At 36.3% G+C, this 14,191-nt stretch overlaps 4 protein-coding genes and 1 long non-coding RNA gene across 7 annotated transcripts in view; 2 read left to right on the forward strand and 3 right to left on the reverse strand.

Moving 5' to 3' along the window:
• LOC104743039 (DUF21 domain-containing protein At1g55930, chloroplastic-like) lies at positions 253–3,783 on the forward strand. Its single transcript, XM_010464164.1, has 14 exons — positions 253–1,033; positions 1,129–1,226; positions 1,314–1,407; positions 1,479–1,556; positions 1,650–1,753; positions 1,857–1,938; positions 2,019–2,158; positions 2,243–2,321; positions 2,426–2,489; positions 2,575–2,666; positions 2,750–2,815; positions 2,912–3,028; positions 3,142–3,321; positions 3,398–3,783. Exons 1-14 carry the CDS (start codon positions 491–493, stop codon positions 3,611–3,613), a joined length of 1,953 nt encoding a protein of 650 aa, XP_010462466.1. The 5' UTR covers positions 253–490; the 3' UTR covers positions 3,614–3,783.
• LOC104743038 (cytochrome P450 708A2-like) lies at positions 3,767–4,778 on the reverse strand. The gene is made up of 4 exons (XM_019235644.1): positions 4,551–4,778; positions 4,367–4,477; positions 4,174–4,252; positions 3,767–4,092 (listed from the first exon to the last, which is right to left on the reverse strand). Exons 1-4 carry the CDS (start codon positions 4,776–4,778, stop codon positions 3,767–3,769), a joined length of 744 nt encoding a protein of 247 aa, XP_019091189.1.
• LOC109128929 lies at positions 4,881–5,575 on the forward strand. Its single transcript, XM_019236418.1, is given in 2 exon segments — positions 4,881–5,005; positions 5,154–5,575. Coding segments are annotated over 2 exon segments (474 nt in total). The 3' UTR covers positions 5,503–5,575.
• LOC104743040 lies at positions 6,563–8,297 on the reverse strand. 3 transcript variants are annotated; one of them, XR_760598.2, is made up of 6 exons: positions 7,791–8,297; positions 7,628–7,707; positions 7,223–7,479; positions 6,982–7,111; positions 6,852–6,892; positions 6,563–6,751 (listed from the first exon to the last, which is right to left on the reverse strand). It is a non-coding gene; the product is annotated as an uncharacterized LOC104743040 (long non-coding RNA). The 3 variants fall into 3 exon arrangements; XR_760600.2 differs by lacking the exon at positions 6,852–6,892 and having other exon boundaries at positions 6,982–7,100; positions 7,791–8,295; XR_760596.2 differs by lacking the exon at positions 6,852–6,892 and having other exon boundaries at positions 7,791–8,293.
• Positions 12,771–14,191, reverse strand: part of LOC104743041 — a 2,487-nt gene continuing 1,066 nt past the window's right edge. The window contains exons 3-6 of the mRNA XM_010464166.2: positions 13,906–14,166; positions 13,734–13,815; positions 13,382–13,581; positions 12,771–13,263 (exon numbers count right to left, since the gene is read on the reverse strand). Coding sequence (XP_010462468.1) covers positions 12,979–13,263; positions 13,382–13,581; positions 13,734–13,815; positions 13,906–14,166 — 828 coding nt within the window. The 3' untranslated portion in view covers positions 12,771–12,978. The remainder of the gene's footprint in view (positions 13,264–13,381; positions 13,582–13,733; positions 13,816–13,905; positions 14,167–14,191) is intronic.

The raw sequence follows: 14,191 nt of genomic DNA on the forward strand, positions 1-14,191 counted from the left end.
GCATGCGAAGATACAATGATTGTTGTGCAGCTTTTGGCAGATGAACTCCTCTTAGGCAACTCTAATAGATGCTATTTTACATTTTCTTTCTTCTCTGATCTTACATTACATATATTTTGGGACTACACATATATATAATAATGCTATTTTCAAGAAAGAAACCGGGTTTATGGTACCAAACAAATTGAACCGGTCTGGTATGGCTTAACGTTGCATAATAAGATAAGGGTAGTAATGTCATCTCTCCATCAGTGTCACCTGCTCGGCGGATCCCGGAAAAAGACGCCGCCTTTTTCTTCTTGTCTGCAACGTTTCATGGGCACGAGACTCCGACTCATATAATCTTAAATCTCAGTTTCATTGGTGCTTCGATCAATAGCTAAATCTTTCTTTTGGGGGTATCAAGTTACTCAGAGGATTATAAAAAGGAGAAGAATTTGGTTTACACTCTTATCGCCGGAGAGATTTGGAGTTAATCCTTTTCATATATATGGAACTTGATTTATCTGTTCTAGGTCGTTTATTCATTGCCCCCAGGAGGAACTCAAGTCTCACGCAACTCTGTCTCCAAAGATCGAATTTTTCAGTTCAGAGAAACAAGCAGCCCCCGCTCTGTGTCTTGTCTAGTCCCTCTAGTTCCAGTTTTGTTAGATTCCGGAAAAGATGTGAATTTAGCCATAGAAACCAGCTTATTGTGTTGAGTGCGACTGGAGATCGTGTGGGTACTAGTCAGAAACATTCAGATTCCGGCGAAAATCTCGATTCGGTTAAGATTTTGCTGAAACGAGGAATCGTGTTAGGAGCGGTGGTGTGTGGAGTTTTGTTGTATGGATGTCGGAAAGTATTAGCATCTACAAATGTGATGGATGTGGCTCTTAGTCAGAGCAAATTGTTGTTGAAGAATGCTTGGCCTAAAACTTCTCTGGTTCTTAAGCTTCTTAGGGAGCAAGGTTTGATATTGGCTGTGCTTCTCGGTCTTTCAGCCTTCTTCTCCATGGCGGAGACATCCATCACCACTCTCTGGCCGTGGAAGGTAAATTATTCATCTCCTCAGTAAAGACTAAAGTGCTCTATATATAGATATTGCATGCTTCTTGAAAAGTGGTGGTGTGATGTGTTTTGTCTCAGGTGCGCGAGTTGGCTGAAAAAGAGCCTGAAAATGGCGTTTTCAGGATGCTCCGCAGTGATGTTACCAGATTCTTGACAACCATACTTATTGGAACTACGTAATGCTACTTACTTGGAATCTTGTTTTGGGTTGTTTGCTTGATTTATTTTGCTGTCTCTTCTTAACTTCTTCGGTTGTTATTTAGAGTTGTGAATATTGCGGCAACTGCCTTGGTCACTGAAGCAGCAACAGCTATTTTTGGTGAAGCTGGTGTTAGTGCAGCCACTGGATTGATGACGGTACATATAAGTTTTACTTATTACTCTAGACTGAGATAGCTATACAAGTTTTGAGTCTTGAATGATTGTAGGTAGCCATATTACTCCTGACTGAAATAACTCCAAAAAGTGTAGCGGTTCACAATGCTCAAGAGGTTGCAAGGATTGTGGTAAGTTTGAATTAGTTATCATCAGCAAAGGCTTGACAAACAAAATATGCTCATATGATAATCTGATTTATGTTGGTTTTACTATGAATCTAGGTCAGACCAGTGGCATGGCTTTCCTTGATATTATATCCTGTTGGAAGAGTTGTGACATATCTTTCGATGGGAATTCTGAAAATTCTTGGTTTGAAAGGACGGAGGTATGCATCACACTGGATTTGTCTGTCCGAATCAAAATATAATACTGTGCCTCTTTCCGAGTTAAGACAACTTACCTGTAGTCTGTTGTTCTTTTTGTGCTAGTGAGCCATATGTTACTGAAGATGAACTGAAACTAATGCTACGTGGTGCAGAATTAAGTGGGGCTATAGAAGAGGAAGAACAGGTAATGAGTTTGTTATGGATGTTCAATGAGTATTTACCAATTACCTAGACTTGTGATAATTCAAATGACACACGTTGCAGGATATGATTGAAAACGTGTTAGAGATTAAGGATACACATGTTCGAGAGGTGATGACTCCTCTTGTTGATGTAGTTGCAATAGATGGCAGCGGCAGCCTAGTTGATTTCCATGAATTTTGGGTTACCCATCAGTACTCAAGGTTTCATATATTTTCACAGCTTTTTTAATGAATATTTTTTTTCTTCTTAGGATTATTTGTTGTGCTCAAAGGTTTTCATCACAGGGTGCCTGTTTTTGAGCAGAGGATTGACAACATAGTTGGTATTGCATATGCTATGGATCTCCTAGATTATGTTCCAAAGGTCTGGCTGCTTCTTTTCCTCTCTTTCTTGTATTTGTTTTCTTTTCACTGATGGCGAGTGAGGACACCATAGTTGTGCACTTATGGATTATGTATGTTTTGAAGGGTAAATTGCTTGAAAGTACTACTGTGGTGGACATGGCACATAAACCTGCCTTCTTTGTCCCTGGTAATCTTCGATGCATCCAATCTTTTAGTTTAATATCTAAACCTTAGGCATTATTTTCTCACTCGCAATAAACTTTGATGTGCAGATTCAATGTCAGTTTGGAATCTTCTTAGAGAGTTTAGAATAAGAAAGGTTCACATGGGAGTTGTTCTTAATGAATACGGTGGAACCATTGGAGTATGTTGCTGGTTGTCCTCTTCTTTACTTAATTTATCTCTCCTGCTTTCTCTTGTAAGGTTTTCTAATTTCTCTCTATGCAGATAATAACTCTTGAAGATGTGGTCGAAGAGATTGTTGGTGAAATATTTGATGAAAACGATTCAAAGGTAGGTTCATCCTAGTTTCAACTTGTTGCTCTTCTTCAAGGGTTGGGTCTATCTTCTTCACTTAGTTTCTCACTTCCATTGTTTTGGGCTGATTAGGAGGAGATTCAGAAGAAAACGGGTTATATTGTGATGAGAGCGGAGGGGATTTATGATGTTGATGCCAACACTTCGATTGACCAGTTATCTGAAGAACTCAACATAAAGATGCCAGAGGTAATATACTCTTTTAGCCGTGTCTTTAGTGTGTCCCTCTAGAAAGCAGAACCGATCTTAAATTTTTGCTTATTGACAGAATATAAAGTATTCTTTTGTTCCCCTTTTCGCAGGGCCATCAGTATGAGACAGTCTCAGGTTTTGTGTGTGAGGCCTTTGGGTACATCCCAAAGACAGGTGAGAGTGTGACGGTAGTTCTTGAAAAGGAAAATTGGGAAGAGAATGATGAACAGGACGATGCTAAACACGAGCGTCACGATCAGAAGGAAAAGCACCAAGTTTATAGACTAGAGGTACATAATAGCACTCCCCTTTGCACCAAATTCTGCAAAAACGCTTATTATATTCTCTAACAACCTTTTGGGACAGATACTAGCAGGGAATGCGAGAAAAGTGAGCGCAGTCCGGTTCGAACGAGTTAATGATATGGATGAAGTGTCAGAGGCGAGAGATGTAAAAAACATGGTCCCCAAGTTCATAAGAAAATGGAGCAATGAGGAAGATTCTGATGGTAATCTCCAAGCCAAGAATGCCGTCTTTGAGGAGCATCTAATTGCTGAAACCGAAAATATGAAGAAAGAATAATGATAAAAGGGGAAGAGCCAGAGGAGGATGAACATTACTGTTGTAATTTTTCTAACTGAGAGAAGAGTAGTTTCTTCTTTTTACCAATAGTGAGATATGTATCCACACAACACAATACTAAAAAAAAGAGTTGAACAGTGATGAGACAGAATTTTAGAGATTTTTGGAGATACTTATGCGTATCGGGTTGGAAAATCGAAGTAAGGGTGCTCGAATGATATCAGATTTCTCGATCAAAGAGAAGTCAGACGTTGTGACTAGGTGGTGAAGATATATAGCCATCTGAAGCCTAGCAAACTCTGCTCCTGCACAGAGTCTTGCACCACCTCCAAAGGCCATGAACGTTTTAGGGCCAGAAAGCAATTCTTTCCCCTGCCATCTCCATGGATTAAACTCGCATGGTTGTTCATAGATTTGAGGGTCATAATGAAGAAGAGATGGAATAACCAGTACAATCCATCCTGCTGGTATTTTATACCCTGCAACCAAAACATGCTTTTTAAATAAGATCATTGGTTACAAACTTGTAGAAATAATGTTCATGAACCCATCTAACTTGCCTTTGATCACCACATTACTCACAGCCTTTCTGAACATAGCAGGTGACAAACTTCCTAAACGAAGAGACTCATTGATAACCTGCAATCGCAACAACCAACTAAATGGCTTAACTACTGATGGATGCGCAACAAGTTTGGGATTGTATGTATACATGAAATAAGAAGCAAATAATATAAGAAAACAGAAAGCTACCATGTGGGTAAAGCTCATCATGGATTTGTATTCTTTCCAAGTAACTCCAGACTCTTTATCAACTCTGTTTTGGAGGATGGTCTGATGCTCTCTCTGTTCAACGTAGTTAAGCTTTAAGCATATGATGATAAAGAACAAAAAGATTCAAACTTCTCAACTACAGAGTTCTCTTAGTAAGAATTACCTTCAACTCCATAAGCACTTTGGGGTTTTCAGCTATGAATTTCACAGTAATTGCAGTCATAGTAGAAGTAGTTTCATAAGACGCAATCAGTAAACTTAATATTAGCTCTACAGATCTTTCCTCGTTCACCGTATCGTCCTCTTTCTCCACTTCATTTATCATTGTCTCCATGAAGTCTCCATATTTTAAATCATTCGATGTTGCTTCTTCTCTCCTCTCTTTGCACATTCTTTTTATCATCTTCATCACATTTCTGCGTGCCTTTACATAGGAAAGTGGATGCAGAGTGTTAAACTGTTATAACCAGACAAGTTCTACAGCTGACAAGTTATGGACAAGAGATCTTACCATAAGACCATTGTAAAGAGCGTTCCAAAAAGAAAGATCAAAAGGGGACCTAACCAAATCAAAGCTGAAATCTCTAAAGTTTTCGATAAGTTTGCTCTTAGTCTCAAGTTTGATGTCACTTATGATCATCTGGACCATTTGTTCCAATATCAACTGCAATACAAAAAAAAAGACAAAAAGACAAGTGGGTAAGATAGACATTTGATCGCTTAAAATTAGATGGAGTACTTAGGGTTTATTATACTCTTCCAACAGTATCTTTGACGTCTAAGACGCCTTGGAAGGAGACAGCTTTGAGATGCTCGCGTGTTGCTTGGTCTATTTTTTGTATAAATCTTTGCTTCAAACACTCAGGACCAAGAAGCTGCAGAGCAATCTGTCTCATGTACCTGTGGAAGTCCTTGCCTTGCTTGAAGAACAAGTTATCTTTCCCAAAGATTCTAACAAGAGCTTCTGGATAACTCATGACAAAACACATGTTGTCTTGTTTGAGAATCTCAAAATTCACTTCCGGGTCTGTAGAAACAATCGTTTTAGAGCCGAGGATATTTGTCCGGAACAACGAGCCACCACCGTACCTGAAGTACAAAGCAGTGAGGGATAGAGAGAGAGAGAGAGACATTAAAGAAGAAAGAAGAGAAATGAAACAGAATCTTGAAACTTGCAGATGTCCTAAAAAAAAAACCAACTTTGACATTCTTTTCTTGACAAATGGAGGGACTTCGTTGAATCTGTAAGGTTTGAAGAACTCAACGGTTTCTCCTATCACCGGAAACCCCATTGAACCCGGGGGTAGCTTGCCGGAGCAGTAAGGGTTAGCCCATCTGTAGAGCCAGACACTGATCTTGATGACCAGTAAAGCTATAACAACACTCAATGCAACACCCCACACATCTTTCTTAGTTCCTTTACTAGCGATTAATAAACACTAATATTGTTCATATAAAATAGCTTCATATTTTGAGGAAGCAATATACAAGAAAACCAAATCTTACAAGTTACTACTACGTACCATATACCTCCAAATTACAAGACTAACAATTATATACTAATACAGTTTTACCAATAATTGAGTATTATTACTTTGAAGTTTTTTTTTTAATTTACTTAGTGTTTGTTTTGATATTTGGATATAAATTTTAATTCAAGTTAGTTGAACAAATAAGAGACCATGACGACCAACAAAAGCTATAGCAACACACAATGTAACAACCCGCATTTCTTTGAATTTATTAATTAGCTGGTTCATAGCAGCTAGTAAACACTGACTTTACATAGCTTCCGTCAGAATCTGAGGAAGCAATTTGCAAGAAAGCCAAGTTTTACAAGTTACTATATATACTTAAACAAATTCTAAATTAATAACACTGTTAAATTTTGTAATTTGGTATCTCCTACTTTTTAGTAGATTCTCAAGATATATTGGATGTTTCAAGAATTTGTGTGATCTCACCACTACAAGAATATTGGATTTTGATAGCAATAACGTTTATTTGTCTGTAATTAAATATTATATAATAACGTTTTTTTGTTGTTATTAGCTATCTTAATAACGATTTGTTATTTTATTTTTAATATTATTATACCATATATATAAACATAATTGATTATTTATATATTTTTTTATTTTATTTGATAAATAAATGATTTTGGGGGTTAGAGACGGTGTATTTAATATCCAAATACTTCGTTAATTGTCAGAAAGCCACAAACACAAATTCTACATGTCATAAACACTAGATAAGGAGTTTAAAGAACTACATAAACCCAAACGTAATCATTCACCCCCTATGTTTTCTTCTCCATCTTCTTCGCATTGAGTTATCTCATTTGGTCTTGTTTGTCATCGGCATCTGCAAAAAGGTAGTCAAAAACGAGAATCAAAGAGAAATTATAATAGATTAGAGCCTTAAATCTGAATCAAGCTTAAACCAAAGAACTATTTAACTGTACCAAAAATTCAAAGAACAAGTTTGAATGAAGCTTAACAAGACCTGAAACAACTCAAAAAAAAATTCTAAATTGAACATGAAATAATGTCTTATCGTCCTAATAATGCTTTTGGAGAGCATGTTTTGAGTACCTTCGGTGAGTTGAGCCTTCAGTTCTTTAAAAATACACATTCCTTGACCATGACTTGTAATCACTTCAAATTCTCCACCTCCACTCAACACGTCTTTGTAGTCCAAATCTTAGGAGTCCCTGAGAAGAAGCTAACACAAAAATTCCAGTATTCATAAAATTTTAGTTGAAGATTACAAGAGACTAATCAATAAGAAGAAAGACGAGTACTTTGCTTAAACTAGCTATCAAAATCGTCGTACCTTCACGACACCGAATTTTTTTAACATACTTTTATGTCTGGCAATTTCCGATGGCTTTTAACTGTCTATAAGAAACATAGAACATAAGAAACTACACTTGCCTTGCTTCTCATCGAATCATTAAGAAGACATTATAAAGAAGATTAGGGCTGAAATAACACTTGCCACTTCTTCTCATCGGAAAATCAACTTTAGCCCCTTTTTTTTTTTTTTTATTCAGATTAAAATCTTCATCTTGAAACGTTTCACTTACGGTCCTGTTTTCAAATTGAGTTCGTAAACACTCAAATCATATTCACATAAGCAAAACTCATTCAAAACCCAGAAAAATGGTTCAAGTCCAGTTGATATTTCTGAATCCAAAAACCAATTGAGAAGAAAGCAGATATCTGACCACATCAATACCTTTCTCAATGTTCTTCTTGAAATCAATCCCACAATGCTTTTCTTAAAGAAACGAAGACCTTGTACGGATATCACTAGATCTGCAAGCGGGATCTTCCGATCTATTATCAAAAATATCAACCCTAGCTAAATAAATTAAAGAGAAACGAAGAGATGTAATTACCTCGGGTTTCACAATACAGATGGAAGAAAACGAACAGATCTAGCAGATACGAAGAGAGATATGTGCGATGGTGGCTAGGGTTTCAAATCCCTATCTCTTTTGCTTCACAAGTGGCTAGGGATCGATTTTAAAAGAAAGAGTGAAAGGGAGAGAAAGACAAGATAAAAGATCTGTATCTACTGAAAAGGCGTAACTAGGGTTTCGTTATATGGAGAAAGTAGATCAAGATGATCTATCTGGTTTTAAATCTGGGTAAAGGATTTAATCGGAGGAGAAGCCTGGTTCTAAATTTGGTGAATTGACAGAGAATGTGAGAAAAAAAAACATAGCGTTTACACTTTAGCAAACGCTATAAAAAAAATTAGAGGATATATCAAATATAGCAAAAAAACATTAAACGCTATATTATAATGCTATTAATACTCTAATTTCTTGTAGTGCACAGACAGTTAACAAGAATAATAACCATAGGCATGCAGCTAATATAAGTCAAGGAGCCTTTAATTTTTTCTTTCAAATATAATCAGTTGTATTCTTAATTTAAACACACACAAAAAGCATACGCTAGTTGGAGGTAGATAGGATAGGATCAATAAAGTCTCCAAGAAGATCAAGATCGATGACGCTCTCACTCTGATCCATGAACATCACGTCAAAACGTCTATCTTTTTTCTTCTTCCTAAACCAGTGGTCCGGTATACCTTTGATTTCAATCTTTCTCACATCATTTCTTTGTAGATCATAACAAAGAATGTGAAAGGTAGAAAGCAAATCCTGTGGTATCAAAACAACCTTGCCATTTTGAGTTGTACCACCGTTTACGTCGATTACAATGTTGTTGACTAATTGCAGCTGACAAGGATGCAAAACCAGAGTTTTTTGGACCATTCCTTGTTTCCGGCATCTTGCAGAATTCATAAAACCACCATATATACCCTTATCTCTTAGCTGGGTAGAGGTACTTGGTATTGGTGTATTGACCGACAGCCGATGTTGGGTTTTGTTATAAACCTTAAGACCTATTGTTATATAAACCTTTGTATCATTGATTAAGAAAGACAACATAATAATAAAGATTTTTCCCCGAAATCCGTCTATAGTTTCTACGTGGTATCTCTAGTTTCTACATGGTATCAGAGCAGGCAATCTTTGTGGATCTAAATTAAAGCTTACGCGCTATTGTTCTTGTGATCCCGATAATCATGGGATGTGAAGCCGATGAAAACGATGGTGTCGTGTCGATGACGAAGATGACGTTGGTTTGTGCCGACACAATTAATGTTTATCTTATATGGTTTTACGCTGGTGGTAAAAAAAAAATAAAAAAAGTTTTGCTCTTAGTTTATGGTTTTCCTGGGAGAATAATTTGGTTTATGTTTGTTGTCAGTTTCCCTCTCCAGCTTGTTAGAGTTAGAGGAGTTAGAGGGATATAGTTTTGGTTTTCTTAATAATAAACTGGGGAATTTTTTTTCCTTGGTTCTAGGGTTTATGGTTTACATGAATTTGAATTATGATTTTTTTTTTCTTTTTTTTGAGTTTTTATTTGGTAATAGTTTTACCATTACGGGGAATTGTTTGGAACACTCATATTTTTAGGTCAATTTCTTTTTAGTCCGATTTGTGGACTGTCCAAGATTAGGAGAATTATTTGTAGAGATTGCAGGATTTTCACCCACAGAATGTTGTTATTCCCTTTTTACCAAAGTCCGAAGACGAGCTGAAGTTCCACCTCTATATTCAAAATTAAAGTTTATGCCCGGAAGAGTTTGTTGACATGATTTGTCCATCTTTGACAAGTGTCCAAGACATATGTGTTCCGCTTTTCTATTGCAAAATTTGCGTGTTGCGTACCATGTTATCGTGCGGGGGAGTATTAGTGTATGGACCGACAGCCCATGTTGGGCTTTGTTATGTTGGTTATTATAAACCCTAATATTGTTGTAAACCCTAATACCTAGTGTTATATAAACCCTTGTATCATTGATTAAGAAAGACAACACAATAATAAAGACTTTTCCCCAAAACCCTTATATAGTTTCTGCATGCTCATTATCAACCTCTTCTCATATAATTTATACATGTCAATCAAAGCCAGGTAATATATAACCCCATTGACAGACTGTCCTCGATGGACCGGGATGTAGGAACAGAAGTCTGATGGGATTGGAGCACCTTTTTCCAGGAACCTCCTTGAGGTGTTAGGAAAAAGACCCAATGCTCTGGCATAGTCGTTAGGTTTGGCGCAATTGAGCAGATTACTTTGTACTAGTCGTTAAGAGGATTGTGTCCGAAGTAGTAGTAGTAGATGATTTTCTTAATTACTCCGGGAGGTATGATGCTGGATTTTACGGCGGGTAAGGTGAAAAGTTGTCTGGTGGCAGGGTTATAGATTCGCGGTTTTCTCCAGAGGGTGTAGCACCGCGAGATGTACCCTCTCGTCTGTGGGATGGTCAGATTGCGGTCAACAACATAGGAAGCTAAGACCTAAGAGCCGAAGATAGGATTACATTTTTACGGTCTTTGTAGAGATCTTCTAAAATGATGTAAAGATGAGGACGTGGTCAGGATTGGGCCGTAAGGAAAAGGCTGCTGAAATATGTGGAGCAGAGGAGCGACGAACAAATCTTTGAGAGGCACTTGAATCTCATTAGGGATTTTGTAAGCAATCTCTTGAGAATCTCAATCACCACATGTCCACATCCATTGGAATGTCGTGTGCCTCGTTTCGTCTTCTTCTCGTCTTCCTTTCCCGTTGAATCCGTGACAAACCCATTGTACAACAACTATCTTGACTAAAAGTAGCGCAATCTTGGAGTGCAAGAAATCAAGCATTTAGGGTTTAATTTGTTTGTATTCTTCCTCTTTTGACAAAACCACGTAGTACATATGGATCCTTTTACCGTTTTTTCTAGTGGCTAAAGCATTTGGATTAATCTGCATAAGTTTGGTCATGTATTCTAGTAAATCATTTTACCGTTTTTTCAAAATGTTATAATTCTTGAATCAGAATTAAAAGCATGTAAGCAGTTGCAACCAAATGTATAGGATGAAATATGTACATTTCAGTTCTCTAAATTCTTATCTTGATTGTTTAGTAAAGACATATATATATATACCAACTAAGTTATTCCCATATCATCAGCCACCAAAAGCTATCGAACTAATCAACTAAACACTTTACAAAATATCTAATTATACAGTCAAAGAATTTCAGTATTTGTGGGCAATAAGAATGTTTTTCCTAACTTTACTTACATAATCTATGTTTATAGGGAGAGCCAGAAATTGTGCTAAAAATGTCTGGTTTTGAGCAGTCACCAGTTCTGTCATCATCATGCTTGGGTACTTGTTTACCTTGCAAATAGGAGAAACAACACAATTTAGAACAAATTCAAGCATTTACAACCAAATGTATAGATGACAAGATTTGATAGCAAAGTCATTATAAAGTTAACAATAATCTCAAACAAGTTCTAATTATACATTTTTGTTACTTTATTTTAAATACACAAAATCATAAATACAATAATCTCAATCTAAACCATGTATTATTATATCACTTGAACTTTTTTTGCCCAATGGATTATTGTGTATGGTTGTTGTTCGTAATCAATTTTCACCCACATTCAAATGTCACATCCACTATCGATCATATAACAAATCAAATTTAAAAGTTAAAATCACCATTTACAACAACATTCAATGCCGACTCTAAATGAAGTAACTAAATTTAGATGATTAGATGATTACATTTATGTAAATGTAATCAAAGCCAAGTTTCAATTTTTGAATTGATCCCATGTCTGTCTCACCTCTATCAAAAGGTAATATGAATGTCTAATCGATTCAATCCATTTTTTTTGTCGTTGTTTAGAAGATCCTTTTTTCTAAACTATAATATTACAATTAAAAAATATTTTAAATCAACTGTGTTTGTAGAAATTTCCAACAAAAATTATTCGGTTTTTTGGTTGGAACTCAATCTGAATCCAGTCAACAAAAATATTCAGATTTTTTTCGAACTATCTGCTGAATCCAGTTAGACTCACCCGCACAAATTATGAAATCCGAAGGTTTTGCCAACAAAAATATCTGAGCTAACGCAATTGGTTACATATAATTCCAAATCTCCGCAAAACCAAAAATATATGAGCTAGCGCAATTGGTTATATATCATTCCAAATGTGCTTCACATCCTCGTTTCAAACTGTATTGGAAACATGAAATCGTTTTTTTTTTAACTTGTTTTACAAAAGATACATCAATTTTTAGTTCAAAATCATCACAACAAAAAATCAAAAGAAATATTGATACACGTTAATCAATTTTTTTCACAATCTCCTACACAAAATAATTTGTTGTATAGATGGGGGAAAAAAATCACACATTAAAAGAAAAAAAAGCAAAGTATGTTTTGGCTTTCTAATAACAATAATAAAATATATATATATATATATATATATATATATACTTTTTTCAAATATTTTCTTAGAACCAAAACTATATTAAAAAAAAAAAACTTGTAACCACTTCACAAATTATTGTTTTGATAGGCATTGTAAACGGGTAAGTTATAAGTTGATTTAATTATCTATGATTCGATTAGCATTGCTAATGTTTACCCAAGTCACCACAAACTATCAAGATTTTAAAAGAGGCATGATCAAATATTTAGTGGTGAGAATTATTAAAACATGGAGACAATTCACAAGTTGTGAACAATCATGTCATGCATATATGTAGACTCAAAGACTTGTATGGGGATTAAATACGTACGCTTTGATAGATTCCCATCACTCACTCGGTGAGATCTAGAAATACTAATGAGTACTCAAGTACTGGTGCTCGAATGATATCCGGTTTTTCAATCAAAGAGAAGTCATAGGTTGTGACGACGACTAGATAATAATGAAGAAATATAATATGGCTATCTGAAGCCTGGCAAACTCTGCTCCGGCACATCCTCCTCCAAAGGCCATGAACGTTCTAGAGCCGCCAGAAAGCAGTTCTAACTTTTGAAAATGGATAAAAAGACCTTATAGAGACAGTTACAAGAAATATAACCTTAGGTTGGTCTGTTTATAACGTGAGCTTTACATTGCAATGATAAGGAGATATTTACTTAAATATACCAGAATTCCATGAGGTCAGAGCCGTTCTCCAACCCAAATGATAAGGAGATATTTACTTAAATCATAGTGTTCTGGCTGGTCTGCTTCAGAGAAGTACCATGTTTGTTCAGTTTCGTCAAGAGGTAAGCCAATACGACTTTAGCACCCAAAGCGGAATGACCACGAGACAAGCATATTGCACCACCCACAAGTACCAGACCTTTTGCTATCAGTTTCTTTGATGGTTTTCTCAATATTTTTCTGTGTTTGGCTACAACATGAGTCAACACTTCTAATTCACCACTACTTGTTCCCATGGAGACTGTGACATCATCTGTCTGAGTTTCTAACTCTGATGGAACCTGCAGCAGGAACAACAACAACCATATCAGTGAAGACCAAATCGGTTGCTTCATGCACATTCGGTTTCAGAACACTGAATTCCAGCTTACAGAACAAAATATTTAATATGAACCTCACCTTTTTAGTTAAGGTGACAGCAGATAAGATGGGTCCTTGTTGGGTTCCCTGACTGGTTGCCATGTATTTACAAAGTGCATTATCCATCTTACAGACGTAACTCCATATGCCTTTTGAGAAGGCGAGCTTCGCCATCTCAACATTTAACCCAGCATTCTCCTGGTGAAACATTTTGATCTCACAAGCATTTCTTCCGGGAACTGCAGCAAGTGTTAAGGTCAGCAGTAGTTAGTTAGGTATCAAAATTTGGAAATGAGGACAATACAAACACCGTACTCACTATGATCACTTGATTATATGGAATTCAAACAACATTGATCAGAAAATTTAGGTGAATAAGAAAACGACTTGCCTTGCCTGATTCGCCAACCAGATCTAAAATAGCTTACACGTACGTACTTGCTCTGTTTCGGTACCATATTGTGATCACAATCCTAATAATAATAACCAAGGAGCAAAACAATAAGTTAAGAAGCAACAACAAATTGTGACAGAGCGAGAGAAGTTTCAGTTGATTTTTATACCTTAGTGAAACAGTAGAACTTGTCCTTTCCTTGCCACAGTCTCCAAGCTAGTAGGTACTCTCTTGATGTCAACAAGGGAAACTTTTTAATGGTGCGACCAATCTCGATTCCGGTACTACTGTCAACCTGCAACTGCTCATGATCAACCACAGTCTTGTCCCATTTTTTCCTATAATCATTGTCCATATAAAAGTCCCTCAAAATCTCTGCAGAGCAGTCCTCAAAGACCGTGACACTTAGGTACTTCATAGGACCACCATCCTAAAAAAAAAAAAAAAAAAAAAAA

This window comes from Camelina sativa, chromosome 14 (assembly GCF_000633955.1).
Source record: "Camelina sativa cultivar DH55 chromosome 14, Cs, whole genome shotgun sequence".
NCBI lineage: Eukaryota > Viridiplantae > Streptophyta > Magnoliopsida > Brassicales > Brassicaceae > Camelina > Camelina sativa.